The 25348-nt window shown below is 59.8% G+C and overlaps 1 protein-coding gene across 2 annotated transcripts in view; it reads right to left on the reverse strand.

Annotated features, from left to right (window-relative positions):
• The window catches only part of CEMIP (cell migration inducing hyaluronidase 1), a 32479-nt gene extending 9841 nt beyond the window's left edge, over positions 1-22638 (reverse strand). Inside the window, exons 1-11 of one of the 2 annotated variants that reach the window (XM_055142839.1) lie at positions 22537-22638; positions 5711-5817; positions 4614-4754; positions 4281-4419; positions 3678-3914; positions 2356-2535; positions 2078-2148; positions 1854-1949; positions 1653-1774; positions 723-855; positions 120-311 (exon numbers count right to left, since the gene is read on the reverse strand). In XM_055142839.1, the coding sequence (XP_054998814.1) occupies positions 120-311; positions 723-855; positions 1653-1774; positions 1854-1949; positions 2078-2148; positions 2356-2535; positions 3678-3914; positions 4281-4419; positions 4614-4754; positions 5711-5804 (1405 nt within the window). In that variant the 5' untranslated portion in view covers positions 5805-5817; positions 22537-22638. The remainder of the gene's footprint in view (positions 1-119; positions 312-722; positions 856-1652; positions 1775-1853; positions 1950-2077; positions 2149-2355; positions 2536-3677; positions 3915-4280; positions 4420-4613; positions 4755-5710; positions 5818-22536) is intronic. The other variant, XM_055142840.1, reaches the window with a different exon arrangement.
• Positions 22639-25348: the final 2710 nt, after the last annotated feature.

Raw genomic sequence — 25348 nt, forward strand, 5'->3', positions numbered from 1 at the left:
TTTTGAGGGCTGCCTGGCTCCTGCCCTTTTCCATCTGTCACTTGAGATGCAGTCCCCGGAGCAGTGGCCCTAATGCAGAGGTGCCGTGCTCATGCCTACAGTGTCCACCAGTGTCCTACCTGCCACCCGAACCTGATTGGGGGCGCAGGCTCGGCAAGGCAGCACCCGGAACTCCTCTGCCTGGTACATGGAATAGTCAGTGCTGGCCACCACCAGCGTGTCCCCCGGCTGCCACGAGCGCACATCGGCTGCCAATGTCAGTGTTGTGCTGTTCACGTCGGTGTCCACTGTGACTGTGAGCTTGGGCCTCACTGAAAGGGAGTAGCCGCGCTCAGTGGCCCTGCATCCACCTCCCCATGCTCAGTGGCCCTGAGTCCACCCTCCCCACACTCAGTGGCCCTGTGTCCACCCTCCTCACTGGGCTGTACCAACTCAGCCAGTGCAAGCCGGGGTCGCCCTCTCACCCTGCCCGCCTGGCCTGGCTTCTGCAGCCAACAAAAGCCAGAACAGACCAGAAAAGGGCCATTCATTAGTCGGGTAGGAATTTTCCACCCGCTCTTCGTGGACCGGAGTTAATTGTGGCGGCTCGTACCACGCCCTTATGGTAGGGCCAAAAACAGATCTCTTTCTCCTTGCCGTTATTTACAGTAGCCCTAGCCACCCTGAGGGCCACACCACCACAGGCTCTTCTTCGGGGCCCTGAGGTGGCTTCCACTGCTCACCCGGTTTCCCGCAGAGGAAACGCACACGGTAGTGAAGGCAGGCGCGGCCCCGGGCATAGCACTCGAACCTGTGGTCCTGGCCCCGCTTGTGCACGACCTCAGCGGTGAGATTCTCTCCATCTGCTGTGATGACCTGCAGAGATGCGCTGGTGACTAGATGTCACCTCCATGCCCCGTGATGGAGCAGCACAAATACATGTGACCCCATCTGTACTATAGTCAAAGCCCCAGGAGGCCCGAGCCCACAACATGCTAGGATGGACAGCCTGGAGCTGTCTACACCAGCCGAGCTCTCACATGGCAGAAGCTCAACCCCACTGGCTCTGGGAGTGGAGGGTCTACTCCAGATCTGACCCCTGAGCTGATGTTTTATGTGTTGTTTTGTTTTCTTAATATATATATGTATACACACACACACACACATATATATATATATTTGCTTTTTGGGTCACACCCAGTGATGCACAGGGATTACTCCTGGCTCATGCACTCAGGAATTACTCCTGGTGATGCTCGGGGGACCATATGGGATGCTGGGAATCGAACCCAGGTCAGCTGTGTGCAAGGCAATAGATAGCTGTGCTATCAATCTAATCCCAATATTGTTGATTTTTATCAGTCTGACCTGCAACTTATTTCTCTTGGGCCTTCAGTTTTTCGCTTTTGCTTTTTTGGGCCACCCCAGCGATGCATAGGGGTTACTCCTTGCTCTGTACTCAGGAATCACTCCTGGCAGCCTTGGGGTCCATATGGGATGCTGGGGATTGAACCCAGGTTGGCCATGTGCAAGGCAAACACCTTCCCCGCTGTGCTATCACACCAGCCCCTCCTGAGCTGATTTTTGGAATTGATCTCCGAGCTGATCTGGGGGCCCGGAATGCCTCCAGCCACCCTACCACAGGACCCTGCTTCCAAGTGTGTCTGCAGCACCTGAATGTCAAGAGGGCGGTTGCAGATTTTCCCAGGATGCACAGCCCGAAGGTCTGGACTCTTCTCCCCGCCCTTGGCCGGCCACACCTGCTTGTGGTCAAACCACTCGGTCCACACCAGCTCTGTGGGAAGGAGGAACAAAGGTAGGTGGGCAGGAGCTCAGGCAGGACAGGCTGGCACCCTCCTCCCCACGGCCCTCACCTTGCACCCACTCGCTGCACGATGTGACATTGAACAGTTCATCCTGCTCTGAGTGGAACAACTTGGAGACGCAGGCGGTCGCCGAGCCCCGATGCCCTGGGAGAGACAAAGTGTGAGTGACCTGGCCCAGGGGTGGCCATGCTCGCTGCCATCCGGGAATCTCTCTGGGATGCTATGAGTCCAGAAAGGGGGTCACAGAGGGCGGGGACCCCCGTGAGTCTCACCGTGGAACTCGACATGCTCCTCCACCGAGGACATGGGGTCCCCCTTCACCGTGAGGAAGCTCCAGGGGTGTCTGTGGAAGGCACGGCTGAGTGTCTCACACAGCCCCTGTAACTCAAAGTCAGACACTCACACCACCAAGGGTCCCAGTTGGGCTCTCCATGCTGAGAGACAACAGCCCCGGCCAGCCCAGAAGAAGGGCACAGGGCCCGTGGAGGGATGAGCAAGACGCAGTGGGGTTTCTGGAACCTTCTGAAAGGTTCTGGAGTAATGGCCATACCTGAAGCCCAGGTGTAGGAAGTGCTTGCTGCCCAGCCGGGTCATGGTCTTCCTGGCCGTGTCGTCCAGGTGGCGGGAGCCCTCGTCATTCACAGCAACGGACAGGATCTGGCCGTCGGGCACTGCGTTCAGATACTGGGCCAGCCGCTCACTCTCCTTCTTGGAACCATAGGTGTCGAAGCTGGGCGGGCGGGAAGGCAGGGGCAGGTGGGCCTGCAGTTTCCCGAGGATGTGGGGGCATCTCCAGGGGCCACAGGAGGCTGCTCTTTCCCAAGAGCCAGGCTTTGTGGCCCAGCAAAGGTGTTCCCAGACATAACATGAACAAAGGTCCCCATAAAGAGGCTGATTGTGAGACATCCCTGCCGGCCCCCGAGCTCAGGGAGGCTTCACTGGGAACATTCGTAGACAGCCGTCCTGGCATGGAGGGGCAGACATGGACCGGCACCAACAGCCAATGGGGACAGAAGCACATGTGTGTACATGTACATGTGTGGATATGAGGATGTGCACACATGTGCTTGTGTCCTTGTGTGTATATGGGCATGAGGTTTTGTGTATGTATGTACGCATCTGTACATATGTGTGCATAGGCATAAGGGTGTGTGCATGGGTATAAGGTATATGTGTGTATGTGTACATGAGTTGAGGGTATGTGTGATGTGTGTACGTGTATGCATATGTGTGTGCACATGTATATATGGGTACAAGCGTGTGTGTGCATGTGTGTGCATACATGTGCATGTATGGGTATGAAAGTGTATGCATGTGTGTATACATGGGTATGTGTGTGCACATGTGCATATGTGTGTATGTATGTACGTGCATGCATGTTTGTCCATGTGTGTGCATGCATGGGTATGGATGTGTATGTACACGTGCATGTGTGTTTGTGTATACATGGGCATGGGGTGTGTGTACACATGTGTATTTGTCTGTGTGCATTCATACATGGGTATGGGGTGTGTACACGTGTGTGCGTGTACATATGTGTGCGTGTTTTTCCATGTATATGCATATATGGGCATGTGCATGTATATGTGTGTTTGTCCATGTTTATGCATATGCAAAAATACATGGGTATGGGTGTCTGTATACATGTGCGTGCGTGTGTGTCCGTGTGATGCGTGCATGGGTATGAGGGTGCAGGCATTTGTCAGCTCCTGTTCAACCCCAAGTCAGGCTGATGCCCTAGAAGGAGAGACGGGTCACACTGGCCCCATCAGTGATGTGGGCTGCGTGGACAGAGGCTGGGAACAGCAGGGCTCTGCTGTGGCCAAAATACGCTATGCGGTTCAGGGCATGGCCAGGGATGGAGGAGCATACCGGTCGGAGTGGATGACAGCCCCCGACCCAGGATTGATGACGTGTACGATGACCCCTCGGTGGCCCCAACTGCGCTGGAAGAAGTAGCCTCCCTCCCTCATGCCACCAGGGTGCAGCGTCCGGTTGAGGAACGTCCAGGAGAGCTTCTTGCGCCCGTGCAGCTCAAGCACGCCGCCTCTGCTCACGCCCAGGAACTTGAGGCCGAAGTAGGGGTCAGGTGGCGTACCCTCGTCAGCCCTGCGGGGACAGTGCCCACCAGTCAGCTGACAACGGCAAGAGCCGGTGTCCAGGAGCTCAGGGGCTCAGTCAAATGCGGGACCCCTGGAAAAGAGTGAGCACCACTGGGCCCTCCTTAATGAATGCGCCGAGGCAGGAAGGGGGCTGGGAGGCCCCCCTGGGCAGCTCCTGGGCTTTTTCCCTCAGAAACACTAGAGTGAGTGCCAGACAGGCCATGGCTCCGCCAGCATCTGGCCTCTGCCTCCAGTGGACCCTGTTGGCCCGAGGCCACATGCTCCCACACAGGAAATCAGGCATTGCCCCCCTACATCAACTCCCACTCCCTAGAGAGTCCCTCTTCCCTAGCCCCTCCCCCAAGGCACCCACCGTCCATACAAGATGAGGCTGAAGTGGCTCTGGAAGGGGCAGTGGACGCTCCCAATGTGCAGCTCCCCTCCACGCTCGATCAGAACATGGCGTGCACGCAGCACGATGCTCTCCCCATGGTCCTGGACCACCAGCTTCCCTGGGGAGACAGTGCAGGAATGGGGGGCTTCCACACAGCCTGACAGGCAGGTGTAAAACCTAAGAACTCGCTGCCTCTCCCTGAGGCCATGACTATTCCCGTACTGGCCCCTGCCCTCCCAGGACTGGCTCAGAGGTGTCCCATGACTGGGCACCAGGCATCACTCTGGCCCCCTGCAGGATGCAAACACTCACCCCCATCAGTGATATGGACAGAGTGGACAGTGGCCGAGGCTGTGAGCAGCAGGGCTCTGCCGTGACCGACCTGTGCCACGTAGTTCGGGTCATGGCCGGGGCTCCAGGGCTGCAGCTCCGGGCTCTGGTGGGGACACTCAGCTGCAAGGACACAGGCATCACCACTGCCCTTGGCTGGGCCCAACCAAGCCTCAAGGGCCAGCCTGTGGCTGAGCGCCAAGTGTTCCCAGCTGTGCCTAAAGATGGAAGAGTGGGATGGAGCCACATTCCCGTGTCCCGGAACTCTCTGGAAGGCGCCAGTGCCTCTGCACCAGGGTGGGGCCTGCTGTCTGCCCCTAGGAATCTCCCAGACGTGAAGATCCTTCTCTGGGGTCCCACCCAGCTCAGGGGTCTGTTTTGTCCAGGGGTCATAGGTCATGGGTCACAATCAGAGGTCCATGCTGGGGGCCTGGCTGCTGTCTACTTGAACTGGAGGGTCTTCCTGCTGGAGGTGAGTCCCAGCGAGAGTAGGAGCTCATGGCGGGATGTAAAATTTGAATTTTGGCACTGGAGAGATAGCACAGCAGGGATGGCAGTGGCCTTGCATGTGGTCGACCCGGTTCGATCCCCAGAACCCCATATAGCCCCCCTCCAAGCCTGCCTGGAGTGATCCCTAAGCACAGAGCCAGGAGCCAGCCCTGAGCACTGCCAAGTATGGCTCAAAAACAAAACAAAACATAAATTTGAGTTGAACATGGAATAGATGGAAAACTTTCACATGAAAACTGAGCTTTCTGTTTGGTTCTGGAAAGTTCAGAAGGTCCTGCCACAGGGACTGGCTCTCTGCATGGGAAAAGTGGTCCAGAACAGGAAGGCAGGTGACCCCAGGCTGACCAGGCCGGCCCATCACCCTGTGCACAGCAACCCTGACTCAGAGCAAGCTCATTTTACCGAAGGGGCTTCCCTAGGGGTTCTTAGGGCCCAAAGGGCCGAGGATCAGATCTGGGGACCGCTGCACGCCAGCCTGTGTTCTAGCCCCTCCGTGGCTGGGGTCGCCGAGCCCAGCCCTACAGCCCAGACAGCTCTTCTGTGCCAACCCCCACGTGCTGGGGGCTTACCTGTGCTCACAGCTCTGGGGAAGCGGGTCAGGAGCAGCCAGCCGACAGTCAGCAGCGCCCCACGAGACAGGTCCTGCCCGGCCACAGCCTCCATCCCAGCACGTGCCCTGGGTGAGAAGCCACATATCAGAAACATGGCTCAGGCGAAAGCCAGCGTGAGGGAGGCCACTGCCACATGGACACAGAGGCAGGAGCATGTGGGTAGGGGACACAGACCAGGTTCCACGGGGCAGCGTCAACACTGGCCACTCAGCTTCCAGGGGAAGGGATGCAGATGGCCCCAGCTTGCTGTGTGAGCTCTGCTGGTTTGGGGAACCTCTCTGAGCCTCACTCCTCATCTCAGGAGGTAGGGGACTGGCTGGCCTCTGAGTGGCCCTCAGAGATGTCTGTCCATGTTCCTATGAGTCCTGTAGGGGTGTGGGAACCCCAATGGGGGTGACTGCGTGTTGCCTACCCAGGAGGAAATAGGGCAGATGACCTTCAATAATCATCCCTTATCAGGGACAGCATCACCCAGAGTATCTCTCCTGCGTGTTCTGGGCTGAGAAGGCCTGTCTGTGTGTGTGGGAAGGCAGGAAGCCTCCCTTCCTCTCCTTGCCTCCGGCTGGAACAGGGGTCTGAGGGCTGTACGTGAGGCAGCCATGCTTGGCCATGAGGTGAGTATGTCCACAGAGGAAGAATCGGGGCTCCACTCCATGAAATGAAGGCTGAAGCCCCCCAGGCTCAGGGGGGCTCTCCCTGGGAGGGGGAGCTGCCCAGGACGGTCCAGCCCCCACCAGGTGCCTGTCGGGAAGACACATGCTGGCTAGTGGCTTTGGGGCCATCCGAGATCCACCAGTTTAAAGGCTCCCAGAAGGGGCTGGAGCAATAGCACAGCGGGTAGGGCGTTTGCCTTGCACACGGCCGACCTAGGTTCAATTCCCTGCATCCCATATGGTCCCCTGAGCACCGCCAGGGGTGATTCCTGAGTGCAGAGCCAGGAGTAACCCCTGTGCATCGCCAGGTGTGATCCAAAAAGAAAAAAAAAAAAAAAAAAAAAAGGCTCCCAGAAGCTCTGAGCTCTGGTCAGCGGCTATGGGTCCCCAAGCCAGGTCCAATGAGGCGGGGGACAGGCACTGGCATGTCCATTCTCGCTGCTTCTCCTGCTGTCCGCACGCCGAGGTTCCCAGCATGGCACCTGCAGAGCAGGGGGGGGGGGACAAGCATTACTGGAGTCCCCATTGTCTCCTGGGACCCTGACCACGGCATGCAGCTCTTAGGCCCTGCACGGGGCCATGGCTGGAATTTGGCCCTCCACTGGGGTGTTATGTAGGGGGCAAAGGTCACACTGCATGGGGCCCCACAGTCAGCCTGAAATTCTGGGGTCCTCTTTGGAGGCCTCTGAAGTCACACTAGGGGCCTGGGGACACTTGTGGCCAGGTGAGGAGCTGGTGGCCCCCAGGACCTTAAGAGCAGCTGGAAATGGAGTCCCCTTAGAGAGTGCCTCCCGGCTGAGTCAGTACCCACAGGCCCGACCCGCCAGCAGTTCCCTCCCCCTGCTGCTCCCACACCCACTGGCACATCCCCTCAGACCTATAAACACTTCATCCCGTGTCTTGCAGAAAATGCCCAGCTCAGTGGCTGGCTGCCTGCCCTGGCCTCGGGTGCCGGAGCCTGTTGATGAGGCTCCAGGAAGGCCTTTTGCACCCAGGACCGCATGGGAGGAGGTGGGGGGCTCACAATCTGCTCAGAATCAGGGTTTAGACTTGCCTCCAAAACTGAGAGCCGGGGCCTGGAAGAGTCCTCATGAGCTGATGCAGGCGGGGCAGGGGTGGGGGTGGTCTGTCTACACCCCTGATGTAGGCACTGCCCGGGTGGGTGAGGGGGTCTGTCTACACCCTTGACATGGCACTGCCTGGGCATTAAGGAGGGTCTGTCTACACCCCTGACGTGGGCACTGCCTGGACGGGCTGGGGTCTGTCTACACCCTGACATGGGCACTGCCTGGGCGGGTGGGGGTCTGTCTACACCCCCGACATGGGTACTGCCTGGGCGGGCAGGGGGTCTGTCTACACCCTGATGTGGGCACTGCCAGGGCAGGCAGTGGGTTGGAGCTGAGGGTCAGCCAGGGCTGGGGGAGGGGCAGTGGCCCTGGGCAGCCATGCAGGGGACTCGGGAACTGGGGGGTGAGGGAACTAAGATCTGCTCAGAGGACCCAGCTGGCCGGGTGACCGGAGCCAGAGGGAGAGCTCAGGGCAGCCTCGGAACCTTCTGGAAGGCCATAGGACCCAGTGCGATTCCTCCTGCCAGGACCAGGACCCTCTCCTCCCGTCACATGGATCAGGCAGGCTCAGCCCAGTCACACTCCGGCACTGCCCCTGCCACCCCCAAATTCTAGCACTGTCCCCACAGCCCCCACGCTAGGACACTGTCCCCCATGTCCCAATGCGTCCCCACTATCCCCATGCTCAGCACTACCCTCACCATCCCCCACACTCGGGTCTGTGGCCAAGGATGCAGGGACCCAGAGCTGGCTGCCAGGAGGGGCTTCTCGGGGTCTGGGGATCGACACTGAGCTGCTCAGGAGGAAGCCACGACCCTTCCCAGCCCCACCCCAGACCCGTCCTTAGTGGCCGGCGCCCAGAGCGTCCTTCTGTAGGCACCGGTTTGGGTTGTTTGGGACATTTCCGATGGAACATTCCAGCAGCTCCCGAGCCAGAAGGGAAGGAGGGTGTGAGGACGAGCAGCCTGGCCTCGGGGAATGACCCCGCGCAGCCCAGCCATCTGAACCCCAACACAGGTGAACCCCAACACTCCTGAGCCCCAACACATCTGCTCCCCCCAGTGGGCGGCACCTGCCTTCCAGCAGGTGGGATGCACTGACACTCACCATGCGTGGGGGGTCTGAGATGCAGGCAGAGGGCAGGAGCTTGGGGGGCTCTGGCCTGCATCCTTGGGGGGCAGCCCTGGGTCCCCTGCTTCACCTCCACCTCTTCCTACCAATGTTTCAAACTCCTGTGTGATGCGAGCAGCAGCCCCTCCCGGCACGGGTCCCTCTCCCTGTCCACACTTGGAAGTGGCCGTGACTGTCGAGCGTCTCCAGGACATGGCAACCCGCTAGAGGCAGAGTGGAGCTGGGGCTGCTGCTACCACTGGTGGCCTCGGCCTGACAGATTGTGCTGGTCCTGCTGCCACTCGGGCGGGTCCCCGGCACTGGCCCCAGTTCAGGCGGCTGAGCAGAAAGTTGCACTTCCTGCCGTGGACCGGGAGCAAGCCAGGGGCTCAGAGCAGAGGCGGCGGGTGCTACCTGGGCCATGGAGGGAGGCGTCTGCTGGCCTCCCCTGCCCCGTCCTGGACACGGGGCCCAGCTGGGGCGGACGGAGGAAGCTGGAAGCCACTAAGCTTGAGGAGCCCGCCAAGACCCAGAGGCCCCACGCTTGGCTGCACCGGGAAAACCTCGGACACGGGACCCAGCTGGGCTCCGAGTGAGGACGGGCCTGTCCAGGGCCACCAGCCCAGAGCAGCCCCCTCTCAGGCACAAGACCCCAGCCCCCGGCCCAATCAGTACAGACCCCCCTGTACCCTGCAGAGACCCCCACACCCTGCAGAGAGCCCCAGAACCCACAGATACACCCAGACCCTATAGAGGCCCCGGGGTTCTGCAGACTCCCAGACCCTTCAGAACCCTGGACCCCACAGCCTGCAGAGATCTCTAGACTCTGAGAGACCCCAGGCCCCGCAGAGACCCCCTAATCTGCACAGACCCCTGACTGAGTGTCCCGTCCTCTGCCTGTCTGCCCTGTCCGTCTGTCCGTCCGTTCCCCCTCACCATCTGTCCTGCAGGAAGCCCTGCAGCCCTGGGGGAAAGCAGGGGTCCTGCACAATCCATCCCTTTCACCATGATGCCCCGATGTTAGGGGAGCAGCCGGGTGGGCTGGGGCCAGAGGGTCTGGAATAGCTACTGCCACCACGTAGCACCAGTGGGACATGTGGTCTATGGAGCTAGCCTTGTCACCGGGGGGCCTTGCGGGAAGCAGAGACTCTCATCCCAACTCCAAGAAACCAAGTTCCGGGGGACACTCTAGGGGACAGGTCACAGTAGCCGGGATGTGGGGCTGCATCTGCTCCCAGAGACCCAGCCTGGCTCCTGTCCCCCTGCTGTGGGTGGGGGGGGGGGTCAGACCAGAAACAACAGCAAAGGGTCCAAGTCAGACACGGCAGCAGACAGGGGTGGTGGGGAGCACGCCCAGATGTGGCAGAACCCAGAGGACGGGGGGGGGGGGCACCTCTGGCCTGTGGGCAGGTGCCCACAGATGTCAGCTCTATCTGCTCTGCTCCTCCGATTCCAGCATCAGAGACACCTCCATCCCCGCCCCTCCCAGAGCCCGGCTCCAGCTTTGCTGCAAAATGTGAGCCACATCCAGGTGCCCAGATGGCCACGTCCAGGTCCCCAGATGGCCATGTCCAGGCCCCCAGATGGCAGTGCTGAGCTGAGGCTGTACCCCAGTCGGCACCAACCCCAGGGACAGGCTGTGAGGAGGCCACCCCTACCCCGAGGCTCGGCCCCTCCCCAGGCATCTAGGACAGAGCACTGGAGGCCAGGGGGCACTTACTGCCTTTTCTCTTTGGAGCATCGGCCCACCTGGCAGTGCTCGGGGGCTACTCCAGGCACTGTGCTCAAGGGACCATATGGTCCTGCGGATGGAGGCAGTTTTTCTCCCCCAAAGGCCCTGCACCCCAATTCACACTCCTCACCCCATCCCACACCTCTCACCTCACCCCTCAGCCTACCCCACACCCCATCCTGCCTCTCACTCTGCACCTCACCTCCCACCTAGGGGCCCAGAGGACCACCCAACTGCTCATTTCTCGAGACCATTCCAAGTTCCCCCAAGCTTCAAAGGCAGAGACAATCCATGGGAAACTTAGTCTCCAGCATCATCTCTGGGAACAGAAGGTGGTGCGGGCAAGTGGGCAGGAGCCTGGGGTGGCCCTAAGACTATCGCTTTGACCCTGCACAGCTCAGGTCTGGAGACAAATCACATTCCAGTACCCAGGGGGAGGTCTGATGCCATCCTGGGGCCCCTGGCCCCCCAGGAAGGGGTATGTGCCAAATTCCAGGGAGACCATTGTCTGCACACACCCCGTGGCCTGCAAACAGATATGCACAGTCTGGGGACATATAGACCCACACTTAAACGATCCCTGCACATACACACACACACGCATTCACATAGTCTGTGCACACACACACACACACACACACACACACACACTCACCACAACCCTGCACATTCACACAATCCCTGCACACTCAGACACAACCTTGCGCATGCTCACATAAACAGTCTCACACTCATACATATGTACACACAGCCCTGTGCACCCTATAGCACAGCCTGGTTTATCTGCCCTTCTGCCCCTGAGGCGTACCTCCCAGCTGTGGCTGCTGCAGCACAGATCAAAGGCCCCCATGGTGGGCGAAGACAAGTCCAGACCCCTAAGGGTTGCTAAATTGTAAAGGTCAGCACTTTGGAAGCAGAGTTTGCAAAGCCGAAGCAGCTAACTGGGGCGGGAAGGCTGGGAGGGCATGCGGCCCAGGCCCACACATTCCGCCTGGGGCAGAGCAGGTGAGGTGCCCCAGGGCGGGCGACAGGTTCTTTCCATCTCGGGGCCTCCCTCCCGGCAGCTCAGCAGGTGGCGTGTGGGGAGGAATGCGCCCAACCTACGCCTGCCAGCAGCTGCGCCCCCAGGCGGGCAGGTCGCTGAGGGGAAGTGGGGGTGGCCGCTCCCTGCTCCGGCACCTTCTTCCTCACTTCCTCACCAGATCCAATGAGCAAACCCCCACCCGGAGGCCCTGGACGGACACCCACAGCCTGTGCAGGCAGCTGAGGTCCTGCCACGTGCTCTCTGATCCGGGCCATCTGTGCTGTGGTTGGCTTGGCAGCTCTGAGTAGCAAGTCTGCCCCGCAGGTCAGACAGAGGCTGCCCGCCCAGCCCTGCCTGGAAATTCTTATGCGCGTTTCCAAGAACCCAGAGGAATAGCCTGCCTGCAGGAGGGTGGGGCAACACTCAAGACTTGATGTGAAGCTCACAAAACAAGGTTACATCCATGTACACATATGTGCATGCAGACACATACGTGCCCCGCATGCCTGTGCACACAAAGCTCAAATAAACAAATCTGTGTGCATGTCACACACATGTGTGCCTGCAGCCCACAAAGCACAGCAGTGCACACATATGCAAACAGATAAAGTTCACACTCATGCATGTGCAAGCAGGCCCACACATGTGCTCACATGTGCACACACACCCAGTCATGCATGTATGCCTGCATACATGTCTGTGCAATACAAGCATGTGCACACACATGTTCAAACACACATGCTCAAACACACATCTGCAAAGCATGCCCACATGTATAGTCACATGCAAGCATGTGCAAGCAAGGTATCACCTCTCAATGACCATCTCTGCCAGTGGAAGGGGCCCCACAGCTTCCCAGATACCATCAAGGCTAGTCTGGCAGCCTAGGGACATCGGGTTCAGGGTTCTGACCACCCCGTTCCCTCCTATGGCTGATGGAGACACACACAAAACCAGAAACCAAAGTTCTACTTCTCTCAGGTGGCCAGAGAACACTCCAGAACATCACCTGTCCCAAGCCAGCTTAGTTCAAGTTGCTGCAGGGAGGACCCACATATTCGTCTAAGCCCCAGGGTCACTTTCGGGGCTGGAGACTCCCCCACGGGCTCACTCCCACTGACTGGCAGCCGCTACCAGGCCGCTGCTCCCGTCTGCACCTCCCGCCTCGGGGAGCCTGCAAGGGCACTGGAATGGAGCCGCCCCAGGAAAGTGTCTCCTCTTGCCCGGACTCGGCCAGGGAGTCCACAGTGGAAAAAAGCACCTCACATCCCCCGGCAGTGTGACCCAGATTAAAAATAGACACCCAAACCCTGCAGACATGGCGCCCCGGGCTTAGCTGGAACCCCCACACCCTGACAGACACTGGGAAGCCTGCTTGCCTCAGCTCCAAGAAGCTCTCATGGAGAGGACGTGGTCTGTGGCTTCAGACGCTGGCTCAGAGTTAATTAGAGGATGTTTGTTCCAACTCCTGATTCCTATAACTGGGAAATGGGAGAGACAAGGAGGGAGGGAGAGAAAAAGAGGAAGAAGGAAGGAGGGAAAGAGGGAAGGAAGGGAGGGAGGGAGAGAGGGAAGGAAGAAGAAAAGGAAGGAAGGGAGGAAGGGAGGGAGGGAGAGAAGCAAAGAAGGAAGGGAGGGGAAAAGGGTAGGAAGGAGGGGAGGTAGGGGAGGGAGGAAGGAGGGAGAGAGGGAGGGGAAAGGAGGAAGGAAAGAAAGGAAGGGAAAGAAGGGAGGGAAGCGTGAGGGGAAAGGAGGGATGAGGGATGAAGAAGAGAGGAGGGAGGGCCGAGGGAGGGAAGAGAGAGGGGGCAACAGCACCACCAGGATGGCAGCAAAGCTGGCCTCAAGGGCCTGTGTCCAGACAGAGAACACGGAGGTAAGTAACATGCTGGGGGGACTGGTGGCAACGGCTGGGTACATGGAAGGATGGGTGTATGGGTAGGTAGATAGATGGATGGTGAGTGGATGGATGGATGAATAGACGGATGAATGGATGGATGGAGGGGTGGGCAAATGGTGGACAGGTAGGTGGCTGGTGGATGGATAGATGGGCAGACACATCTCAGACAGGTGGGGATTTGGAAAACGGGGAGGCGAGTGGGCAGGTGGGTGGGTGAATGGCAGAAAGGTAGAAGGAACCTGGGAAACAGATTCTCAAAAAGTCAAGTTGTTGAGCCATTTTAAGAAGAAGAAGAAAGGGCAGGGATGATTCACAGAAGGAAGTGGAAAGTTGCTTTCAGGACAGTCCCAAGCAGTCCTGTCCAAGTTAAAGGGGAAACAGCTCCAAGCTGCATCTGAGAGACTGCACAAGAAGACGGGGTGTCCCCAGCCCGGCACCTGGTACCCCCACCAGGGAGGGTGGGCAGGCCGCTGCTCCCCCACACCCATTCCTGGGACACAGTGAGTGTGAGCGGGTCAGCACTCGGGAACAGGCTCCCAGTGAGTAATGCTGTGCCCGCTTCCTCCACCCCAGGGCCCTGCCAACATGGAATCGAGAGAATGAGGCAGGGCGCTTTACCGATACGCACGGCCGTGGCGTCCCCAGACCCGGGCACACCTCCGAGACCTCTGGCCTAGTTCGTGCAGAGTGGCTAGTGAGCATGTGGGGGTCTCACAGGCTCCTCTGCTGTGGGCTCCCCCAAACACTTGTCCTGTGACTAATAAAGGAAAATTCACTGTCAGATGAGTTCCAGTTCCTCTTCTGCGCTCCAGGTTCCCAGACATCTTGTCCATGCTCAGCCGTGGCTGACCTCACAGCGTGGTACCTCACAATGGCCAGCCCACCATCGTCCCCACACTGCCGTAACCCACCCAGCTCTCACAGGGACCTTCGGGCTCTCCTCCCTCTGGCATGGGAATCTGCTGCCTGCTGCCTGCTGCCTCTATTTCTTTCCACATTTGGGGAAACAGCGTCTGTTATTGATCAATGGCATGTTGACAAGCTCAGTGCTCAGCCCGACTCTGCCTGAACCAGCTCAGTCCCGAGTTCTGAGTCCACAGGCTGCTTCTTAGCCCTGCTTCTGGAACCTTCGGGTGGCCACACGCCCCCTCCTGGCCTCTGCACTCCCCTCCACCTCCAGCTCCAACCTGCCCCTTCCCTGGCAGCTCAGCTTCATGATGTCCCTGTCTGGGGGTTTCTAGGCTGGTGCAGAGAAGCTTCTCCCCCTCCAGTTCTAGAGGGCCCCGTGTACCCCCACACCGGGGCTCAATAAAACCCATACCAGGGCCCCATGCACCCCTACACCTGGGCTCTTCACCCCCACACCTGAGCTCCATGTACCCCCACGCCTAAGCTCCATGCACCCCCACCTGGGCTCCATGTACCCCCACACCTGGGCTCTGTGCACCCCTCACCTGGGCTCTGTGTACCCCACACCTGGGCTCCATGTACCCCCATACCTGGGCTCTGTGCACCCCTCACCTGGGCTCCATGTACCCCCACAGCTGGGCTCTGTGCACCCCCCACCTGGGCTCCATGTACCCCCACACCTGGGCTCTGTGCACCCCTCACCTGGGCTCTGTGTACCCCACACCTGGGCTCCATGTACCCCCATACCTGGGCTCTGTGCACCCCTCACCTGGGCTCCATGTACCCCCACAGCTGGGCTCTGTGCACCCCCCACCTGGGCTCCATGTACCCCCACAGCTGGGCTCTGTGCACCCCTCACCTGGGCTCTGTGTACCCCACACCAGGGCTCCATGTACCCCCACATCTGGGCTCTGTGCACTGCACTCCTGCTGTCCTTCAGCAGAGAAGAGGCTCAGGCAGGGGTGCAGTGACCCTCTGGAAGGTTTCGAGTGAACTGTTTGTGGGCAGAGGCATAGAGACCTTCATCTTCCCCTCCAGGGGATCGGGTCTGTCTGCACTCCGGGATCTTGCCCTCTGGGGACTTGCTTGACTCTACGATCACGCAGGCAGCTTGGGTCAATGCTGGACCCCTGGGAGGAACCTGAAAGGGGGTCTATGTGCAGGGAGGGACCCTGGCTGCAGTGCCCATCACCTTGGAGTGACCACGGGGCCATCCGCGGGCCTGGAAGCAGCGGACTGCTGGCCGGAGAGGCAGCGGGGGCGGGCCCAGGGGCCAGGGCTGAGAAGAAGGCCCGCTTGTTTGCCCGCCTGCTTGGTAAATATTGTCCTGGGCCAGCAGGAAGGGGCTGGCTTCCCAAACACCCGCCACTGTCCGCTGTCCATGGCTCTGTGTGCCTCTCGCAGGGCCCTGGGCTGGTGCGAAGCCCAGCGAGTGGCCGGGCCCCAGGCCATGGGGTCATCAGTGGTGGCTCTGTGGTTCACACACCCACAGTGTGGGGACGGGGCGGGGGGGGGTGCAGGATGCTGACCCACAGGGGCTCTTGTGCTGGCTGACGGGCCACAGGAAGGCGCTGCCCAGCCTGGGAGGGGACCTGAGGTTTAGTCCTGGGCCTGACCCAGTCAGAGACCACCAGAACCTCCCCAAAAGATGCAGAACCTCTCCCTGAAGCTCCTGCTGGCCACACCGGCCAAGGGTGGCTCTAAGTGCCCAGAGGAAAGCAGGGTGGGTTCAGGGTTGCTTCTGGGCTAACCTGGAGTCCAGTCCTCCAGTGTAGGGAGGAGGATGGGTGTCACCCAGCTCAGGGCCCAACCGCTGTTCCTGTGTAGGAACCTGAGGCGGGGGCGGGGGAAGCAGCTGGGGAACATACCTGCCCCAGCAGCCAGGGGAGCAGTGGGGCCCGTCTCAAGCCCTTCCTCAGAGCTGGCGCAGCCCATGGGGCACCTGGAGGTGGGGCAGGTTCCAGCACTGCCTGTCTGGCAGACTCAGAAGCCATGCCTGAGAGCACATGCTCCTCTCACCCCTACAGCACTGAAGGGTGGGACCCTCCCACCCCCCACAGGACGGGTGAGACCCCTCATCCTCCACAGGTGAAACCCCCAGTCCCCCACAAGATGGGTGAGATCCCTCATCCCCCACAGGACAGGTGAGACCCCCAAGTTCCCCTCAGGACAGGTGAGACCCCAAGTCCCCCACAGGATGGGTGAGACCCCCGGTCCCCCAACATGATGAGTGAGATCTTCCAGTCGCCCCCCTCAGATGCCATACCCCCCAGCCCTCCCACAGAATGGGTGAGACTCCTTAGTACCCCCACAGTACAGGTGAAACCCTCACAGCCAGGTGAGACCCCCAGGCCCCCAATAGTATGGGTGAGACCCCCATCCCCTCCAGCTGTTCTGCGAGTGTGGGTGCAGGGTCCCCCAGGCCTCTAAGCATGTCTCAGCACCCCCCTCTGAAAGGCCTGGAACGCAGCATTCCTGGCCGCTGGTCTCTGCAGGAGCAGACCCTGGGAAGCAGCTTTGAGCAGCGAGCCTGGACCCCCCCCTGCCTGTGGCGCTGCTCTCATTCCTGGCCCTCTGTCCGGACACAGGGAGCCAGCACAGTGGGGCACAGGGAGAGCAGCGGGTCCGCCTGCTTCCAGTCACAGGGCGGACTGGTGCCATGTGCCACAGGGGATTCGTCTTGGCGACAGAGTGTCAAGGTGCTGCAGACTCACACAGAGCAAAGGGAGCCCCTAGGTGGGGCGACAGACCAGAAAGGAAAGGAAGTTCCCGTGGCCACAGGAACTACTACTGGAAATGGAGTTAAGAGTCAACGGTTCGGGGCTGGAGCGATAGCACAGCAGGTAGGGCGTTTGCCTTTCACGCAGCCCAGCATCCCACATGGTTCCCTGAGCACTGCCAGGAGTAATTCCTGAGTGCAGAGCCAGGAGTAACCCCTGTGCATTGCTGGGTGTGACCCAAAAAGCAAAAAAAAAAAAACCAAAACCAAAAAAAAAAAAAAGCCAAAAAAAAAGTCAACGGTTCTTGGGGCTGGAGCGATAGCACAGCGGGTAGGGAGTTTGCCTTGCACTCAGCCAACCCAGGTTCGATTCTCAGCATCCCGTATGGTCCCCTGAGCACCACCAGGGGTAATTCCTGAGTGCAGATCAGGAGTAACTGCAAAAAAATTAATTAGTTAATTAATTAATTAAATTTTAAAAATTAAAAAAAGTCGGGGGCTGGAGCGATAGCACAGCGGGTAGGGCGTTTGCCTTGCACGCGGCCGACCCGGGTTCAATCCCTGGCATCCCATATGGTCCCCCAAGCACTGCCAGGAGTAATTCCTGAGTGCAAAGCCAGGAGTAACCCCTGAGCATCGCTGGGTGTGACCCAAAAAGCAAAAAAATAAAAATAAAAAAATAAAAAAAGTCAACAGTTCTTGGGGCTGGAGCGACAGCACAACAGGGAGGACGTTTGCCTTGCACGTGACCGACCTGGGTTTGATCCCCGGCATCCCATAGGATTCCCCCAATTACTCAGGAGTAATTCCTGAGTGCAGAGCCAGGAGTAACCCCTGTGCATCGCCAGGTGTGACCCAAAAAGTCAAAAAAAAAAAAAAAAGAAAAAGTCAACAGTTCTTGGCCCCGGACTCCGCTCAGGTGTGGGTCAGAGGAATGGCTAGTGAGGGTCAGCCTCAGCATCCCAACCCCCAACTCCCTTCCCACCTTGGGGGCCTGCCCTGTGGACGGAAACTCAGCACTGGGGCGGAAACAAGGGACTGGAAAGTTGCTTTCACTCTGCTCAGAAGGGAATCCCCGGCTCCTTGGAGGAATCGATGATTCTGGGGAGGCAGGAAGTGGGGCCTCAGATCCACACTGGGGAAAGCCTGGGAGGGGCCTGTGGCCCCAGGGCTTCTCTCCCCTGCTGCTAACAGCTTTGTCACTGCTTTGCAGGGCTCTGATGCTGGGAAGCAAACTCAGTGGACCCCTGTGTGTCTTGCAGCCCTTTGTCCTCTGTCCCTGAGCAGCGCAGACACAGTCCCTTCACAGGCCGGACTGGGAGGCCTGAGCCTGAGGAAAGGACGGAGGCCAGAGGTTGCAGATGCCTCCTCCTCACATGTATCTCTCCAGCTCAACTGGCTCCACGGGAGGTGGCTGGTTTGACCCCATGCCCTGCTCTGCATCTGCCCCCACCTGGCCACTGATGACAAGAGCCTGTCCCTCAGACCATGTCCAGTCCACAACAGTCCCCGCAGATCACAGCTGGGGTAGCCCTGCGTCCAGTCTTGGACACCCATCCTGCTGCCCCATAGTGGTTCAGGCCAGTTCCACAGGTACCCTTGAGTGAGAAGACTTTGGGGGCTCCCAGGGCCAAGCTGTATCATGCACCCCAATGCTGCACATAGCCCCAGCCCAGGCGTCCCGCAAGCCATGCACACCTCCTTCCTCTGCACGCACAGAACATTCCACAGCCTCATTTGTCAGTGTGCCCCCGCCCCAGCACTCAGCCCCAGCTCAGTGTCACCTCTTCCCTGGCCTCAAGCCGCCACCCAGGTATGGCCACGTGCAGAATGAAGACCGTGAACATGGAGTGAAGAGTGCACCCTTCTCAGGACATGGCCACAGCCAAGAGTCGGCCAGATCCAGCACGATATTCTGGATGGAGCTGACCTGGTGACGACCCCATGGGCCACCGAAGGATGTAGGCCAGCAGCCAGGGGGCACCAGCCAGCCCCTATCCTCTGCCTAACCTTGTCAGGACGACCTCAGAGCCCCCTCGGGCGAGTGGAAGCTCAAGTTTGTGCTGATGAAGCAAGATTGGGCAGAAGCATCATCCTTTCTGCGTCTTAAAAATAGCGTCTTATTTAAAGTAACTGTGCATGGGGCGTTTGGGTCGGAAATGAGCTGCACTGGCATCTCCGCAGAACCCCCGGTCTGTTTACATGTGGCCACTTGAAACAACATGGTCCCTTGGTTTTGAAGCACGAGTGACCGAGGCCACGGATGCGCACAGACCACAGTGGTGTGGCAGGATGCACAGTGGAACTGAAGGGTGTGAGAGGGGACCTTTGCCTGTCTGGGGTGGGGGGGATCCCGGAAGCTCAGGGGCTCTTTCAGGAGCTTGCCACCAGGAGTGAACAGGAAAACAGGATAAACTCTGCCTTCCCAGAAGCTGGAACCTTCTAGAAATGGCGGCTCCTGTCTCTGAGGTGGCAGCAAGGACAGAATGAGCTTACCACATCATCACAGTTTCTCAAAGGGTCCCCTCTCAACAGTGCCTGTTTGCCATCAGGAAGGCCTGGGGGGAGTCTGGGCTCAGGCAGAGCCGGAAGGAGCAACAAGGCAGAAATTGCAGGGAGCTCGGTGGGAAAAGTTTGCCGTCACCCCCAAAGTCACTGACTCAGACACAAGCCAAAACCAGGCTAGGGATGGGCTGTTTCCTTCTGTTCCCCTTCCTCCGGGGGCTCTGACCTGCAGTTCAGCAGGGGTAGAAGCAGGGGGAGGCGGAGCAGCGGGGAATCTCAGCTGAGACATGCAGCCACATTTTTCCAGACACACTTGTGTGCACACACACATGCATGCACACCCACACATACACAGGCATACTCACCCATGCACGTACACTCACACACGCACAGGCAAACACACATGCACACACACTCATATATGCACAGGCACACTCACACGCACTCACACCAGAAAGGAGAAGTTCTTAGCCATGAAGTCGAGGCTTTTTCAACCCCTTCTTAGGAAAAGGACCTACACACGGGTCACCCAGCATGGAACCTCCATGGTCAGATCAGGCCGGAAAAGCGCTCCCAGTGCACCCAGGTCCTTCTCTCTCCCAGCTCTGCCCTTTCCACAGTCTGTGCATGTGGGTCCAGTCCACTGGCATCTGAGAGTTTGTGAGACCCTGGGCCCAGGAGAGCCTGAGGGACGCTGGGGAAGAGGCGTCGCCTGCAAGGACAGGACACAGGGAAAAGTGTCCCACCCCAACTGTCTGTGGCTTCATCCCCCATAGCAGACATCACCAGGGGGAAGAAGGCAGTCCAGGATGTCTCCCCAGAATGGAGGGGAACAGCTCAGCTTGCCACGGCTCCCCACAAAGGCACGCCTTGACACCCCTTTCCTGCTGTGCCAGTCAAGCCTTGGGCAGGGGGCAGGGAAGGGACTCACCGTGTTTCTGGATCTTTCCTGCACTGCTCTCAGGGATCTTTCTGGACCCTCCTCTGACCTCTGCTCCCTGCCTGCCTTGGTCCCACTAAAAGGGGCTGCAAACCAACCCTGGAGTGCAGGGACGCCCCAAGGAGAACTCAAACCTCGGAAATGACCCCATTCTGTACCTCCCCAGGAGGGAAGGGCTCCCCAGCAGGTGGGAATGACCCATATGTTGGGGTGACACGTGGGTGCAGGGCTGCTGGGAGGCCAGTGGGTCACCTGGTCATCGGGGGACAGAGGCCTGCCAGATCCCACCCCTCAGACATCAGAAACATCCTGAAATTTCTCCCTGGAGGAAGGTGACAGCCACAGGATCCAGTACAGCCCCAGACCACTTATGAAGGTGAGGGGGTGGGCACTTGCGCCAGCTCTGGGTCCCTGAGCAGCACCCACCTGTGATTGCGGCTCTGTGAAGCAGAGATGCCAGATCTAGAAAACTGGGCACTGTCCCCGTCCACTAGCCCCATGGGCTGCCCCAACCTCCAAGGGCAGTGGCAAGGCTCCTATGTCCTGTTCCAAGCTTAGTCCACATACCCCCACCATTGGTGTCCCCAGTGCCCAGAGAAATGCCCCGAGTCCTGGGGCCCCTCAAGACAAGTTGCTCCCCACCCCAGAGACACATCGACTCATCCACCTGACCCTGCCACACCCTGGCATGAGATAACTCACTCAGATCTGCCTTCCGCGTGGCCCACGCAGCCCCAGCTCAGCTCGTGGTCTGCCTTCCTGTCCGCCGGTGGCTGGTGGTCCTCAGCGGCACCTTCATCAGCACCGTCCATGGGAAGGAAGCATAATGGATTCCTGGCAAGCAATGAGTGGGTCAGTGCAGACCAGGGCTTCTGATCTGCAGCACCCCAGGGCTTCTGATCTGCAGCACCCCATGGGACAGGGCGCTGCTGTGGACGCCTCACACTCACAGCGGAAAGAAGAGGCCGGACGAAGGACACACTTGCCACAAGAGAAGGTGTTTGATGAGGACCGATCAACCTGCCAGGTTCTCCCACCCTGTTTCCAAGCAACCAGCTTGGAAAAAAGAAATGAAGGGGGGACTGCAAAAAGGGCCCCTGTGGCGTTGCGGGAAAACTGAGCACCCCCCCAACCCCATAAATGTCGTGTCTACAAAAGCCTCAATAAAATGGCTCAGCTCCATCTCCCCTGTGGATTAGTGGGACCCCTAGCTCGCCCAGAGTAGGGTCCGTCCGGTACATTTATTGCACCTGAGGACCAGGTCTCCAGAGGAGCCTCCCTGCTCACTGGGCAGCTCAGCAGCAACCCCAGGGTTCCTCTCCCCTCCGAGGTGGGGCCCGCGGGGACGGGGACCCCTGTGGGCACCGCAGACCCTCCCGTCCTGGCGCGGAGCATGCAGGCTAGGAGGATGGCGAGACCTAGGGGGGCCACTGGGGCCCCAACCCCGCGGAGGAAGCGGCTGGGAGCTGTCCATGGTGGCGCCGAGCCGGGGCACGCAGCGCGCAGGCTCCCCGCCCGCGGGCGCGCCCGGAACGCGCTCCAGACCGCGGGCGCAGGCGGAGAGCGCCGCGCTCCAGGCTCCCACCTCCGGCCTGGGGCGGCCGCCAGGAACTGGCGCCCACATCAAAAGGCTGTTGGAAGCAGGGAAGGCTCACCTGTGGGCAGCGCGGGCCGCGTGGAGCTGGACTCGGGACCTCGGGCCAGGCGGCTGGCGGAGCTGGCGACTTGGAGATGCAGGTCCGGCGGGCACCTCTGCGCCGCGTGCCTTTCTCTGGCGCACACGCGTCCCGCTCCCCCCGCCGCCTGCCCCCGGCGCCCATGGCGAGCCTCCTCGGAGCCGACGCGCCTTGCAGGGACTTGGAGTCTCGGGCTAACATCCCAGCGCCCCGAGTGCGCGCGGCCCCCTCCCCGCGGAACCGGATGATGGTGGTTCGAAAGGGGACCCCCGGCGAACCCCTCGGCGCAGACCTGTTGCCAGGCGCGCGCCCGCCCGGACAGTAACCAGGTCACGTCGTGTGCAGGACGCAGGTCCCCTGGCACCGAGGGGGAAGGCGGGGTCTGCCTCGTGCACCAGCGGGTCTCCCGCAAGCGCCTGTCACCTGCGCTGCAGGACTTCAGGTCTCGGGGACACTGGGCGCAGGAGGGCTCGGGCGCGCGCACCCACAGGCGCACGGACGGGGCGGACGGACCGGCGGAGCCTGGTCGCTGGAGGCGCCCCCGCTTACCTCCTCGGCGGCCAGGCGCGGGGCGGCCGCTCCCGGACTCCTGTGCTGGCCACGCGCGCTCCGCGATTTCCCCCGGCGCCCGCGGCCTTTATAGGGGCGGCGCGGGCCGGCTCCTCCCCCCCGGGCTGACGCGACTCCCGGCCCGCCCCCCGCTCCCCCCACCCCTTCCAGGAGCATCTGGGGCCCCGCGCGCTTGGCCAGACAGAGGCGGGCTCTGCCGGCCGCGCGCGGAGGCGCACGAGCCGCGGGGCGCGCTGGCGGGCGAGAGCGCGTGGGGGTCGCCGCGCACGCCGGGAAACCCCCTGCGCGGGCTTCTTCGGTCGCCCGCAAGAGCCGAGTCTGACCCCAACAGCGGCGAGGTGGGCAGGGGGGCGAATTGGTCCCAGGATCTCTACACCGAGCATCCAGGGGGCCCTGGAGAGCTCCAGATTTCGTTGGGACACCCCAAAACATCCATCCAGAGAAGGCCTGCTCTGAGCAAGGACTCACGTGCGGGAGGATGGGCCCAGGGTCCTCACCGCGGTCCGATGGTCGCAGCGGCCCCTCGTGGGGAGCCTGGGGTGGAGAACAGGCAGGAAGGACCGCGGCTTTCATCCGGCCTCTGTCCTCTGCTCTGCTGTGTGGTCGCAGCTACCGCCTGCCCTCTCTGAGCCTCTGTAAGGCCAATGCTGCAACAGCCCTTGCACCACAGAGGGTCTGTTCTGTGCCGTCCTGTGAGGGACTGTGCTTGGGCCCTGGTAGGCTGTACTTGCTCCTGAGGAAACCTTTCAGGGGGGTGCACCCAGTATCTCTGCCTTTCCCCAGGGCAGTGGCTGCAGAAAAAGGGGAGGTCCTTGGGCAGGAACCCCTTCTAAAGCCAAGATAGGTCCCACCCTGGTCCTCAGACCAGTGGCCTGTCCCAATATCAGGACCCACAGGTGAGGGGTGCTGGCAAATGGGACAAATGGAGGGAACCGTGTCAAGGGGTGCGGGGGAGGTGCTTGACAGGCTGTGAGGGGTCACAGAAGGGGCTTGTCCAGTTCAGGGTGCCGACATGCCTGGCTGTCTCTGGGCACACGCAAAGGCCAGTCTGTGGGGTCTCAATCCAGTGTCCTTACAGGCAGGCAGAGGGTGGAGGAGGCCTCCCAGGTCCCGCTGGGCTCTAGATAGGCTCTGAACAGGTGTCTGCTCGGGCTCACTGCCTGACTCCTACCCTCATTGCCCACAGTCGAAGCGTGTCCAGACCAACGAGGCCTTCTTCCTGCAACTTTTGGATGGATTCTCTGGAGGGGTAAATCTGAGACTCCCCCAAAAGTCTGCCTCCCACTCAGGGCTCCCTGTGTCACCTCTACCCCCACTATCGGAAACAGGAGGCATGGGGGACTGGCCCTTCCAGGCCTCCCACAGACCCGGTGATAAGGGCACTTTCACAACCTGCCAACAGGGGTCGCGCTTGGACGCTGAGCCTAGGGCAGGAGAGGGAGAAAGGGAATTGAGCAGCCCAGGAGACCCACCTTCTTGTTGGTTGAGGATGGACACCGAGTGGCTGCCTGCGCTGGCATTTGGACAGGAATCACTGCCACCCTGGCCAGCCGCTCACTCAGGAGTCCTGAAAATAGATTTCTCCATCTCAGAGTGCATTGACACCAAGGGAGAACATTTTTCTTTCCTGGGGGATTTTTGTATTTGCATCACACCCAGCGGTGCTCCAGGGGTTCTCCTGGCTCTGTGCTCAGGAGCCACCCCCTGGCAGTGCCCAGGAGACCAGATGTTCTCCCAGGGATTAAATGGCCTCCTGCAATTGCCTTAACCCTGCATTACTTTCCTGGCTCTCCTCCATTTTCTTTTATTTTTTGTTCTTGGGCCACACCTGATGATGTGGCTCTGTGCTCTGGAACATTCCTGGTGGGCTTGGAGGACCATATGGCGTGCTGGGAAATGAATCTGGGTAGGTCACATGCAAGGCAAACTCCGTCCCTTCTGCATTGTTTCTCTGGTCCCCTGAATTTTCATTTCTAAGAGGCTTGTAAACTCTGTCCACAGGGTGGGTGATAGGGGTGGGAGGAGGGCAGCTGATAGGAAATTGCAGTCAATTTCTTGATTGCAAAAGTCATGTGAAGCTTTGCGAACCAAGAACTCACTTAACCGCATAGGTAAAATAGGCTCACATTTCACAAAGCTCAAGATACACAAGGGAGAAGAATCGGCATCCTGTGAGCCTGTGTTGCTCACTCTGGCTACAGGCTCGTCTCTTCCGCTCTGAGTTAGGAGGCTGCAGAACTAGTAAACTCCTGTGCTCAGAACTCCCCTCTGCCCGCCTGAGTTCGCGTTCAGTCCTTTTCCTGAAAAGGCACCCACACTGGCCCGCAGAGCGGAATGGTGGGAGGTGTTTATGTTATGAATGAATGAAACACAAACGAGCCGCTTAGGCGAGAACACACTTGCACAGGAAGGAAGCCTGAGGAACCGGAAGCACCTGAAAACGGGCTTGGCTTTTGTGCAAAGAAAAGTCAAACAGGTATGAGAGCGATGGGCGAAGTCCCTGGCATGAGGTGGGGAGGAGGGTGAGGGTGAAGTAATGTCACCACAGGGTCGCTCAGTGTGATCAGTGGCACATGGCACAGTGCAGAGGGCCTGGCTGCCCCTCCCACAGGAAGTCTCCTGGACCAGAGCCTAGACACAGAGGGCCTAAAGATGGAGGTCAAGCAGAAGGTTTAGGGACCCTCAAGACAGGGGTACACCGCTTCTGGCCCCTTGAGAAAGAGGCAGGCTCCAGCCCAGGCTCACCAGGGAGAGGAAGGAAGGAGGCAATGGAGCCAGCAGCTGTGGTTCA

Source organism: Sorex araneus, chromosome 6 (assembly GCF_027595985.1).
Source record: "Sorex araneus isolate mSorAra2 chromosome 6, mSorAra2.pri, whole genome shotgun sequence".
NCBI lineage: Eukaryota > Metazoa > Chordata > Mammalia > Eulipotyphla > Soricidae > Sorex > Sorex araneus.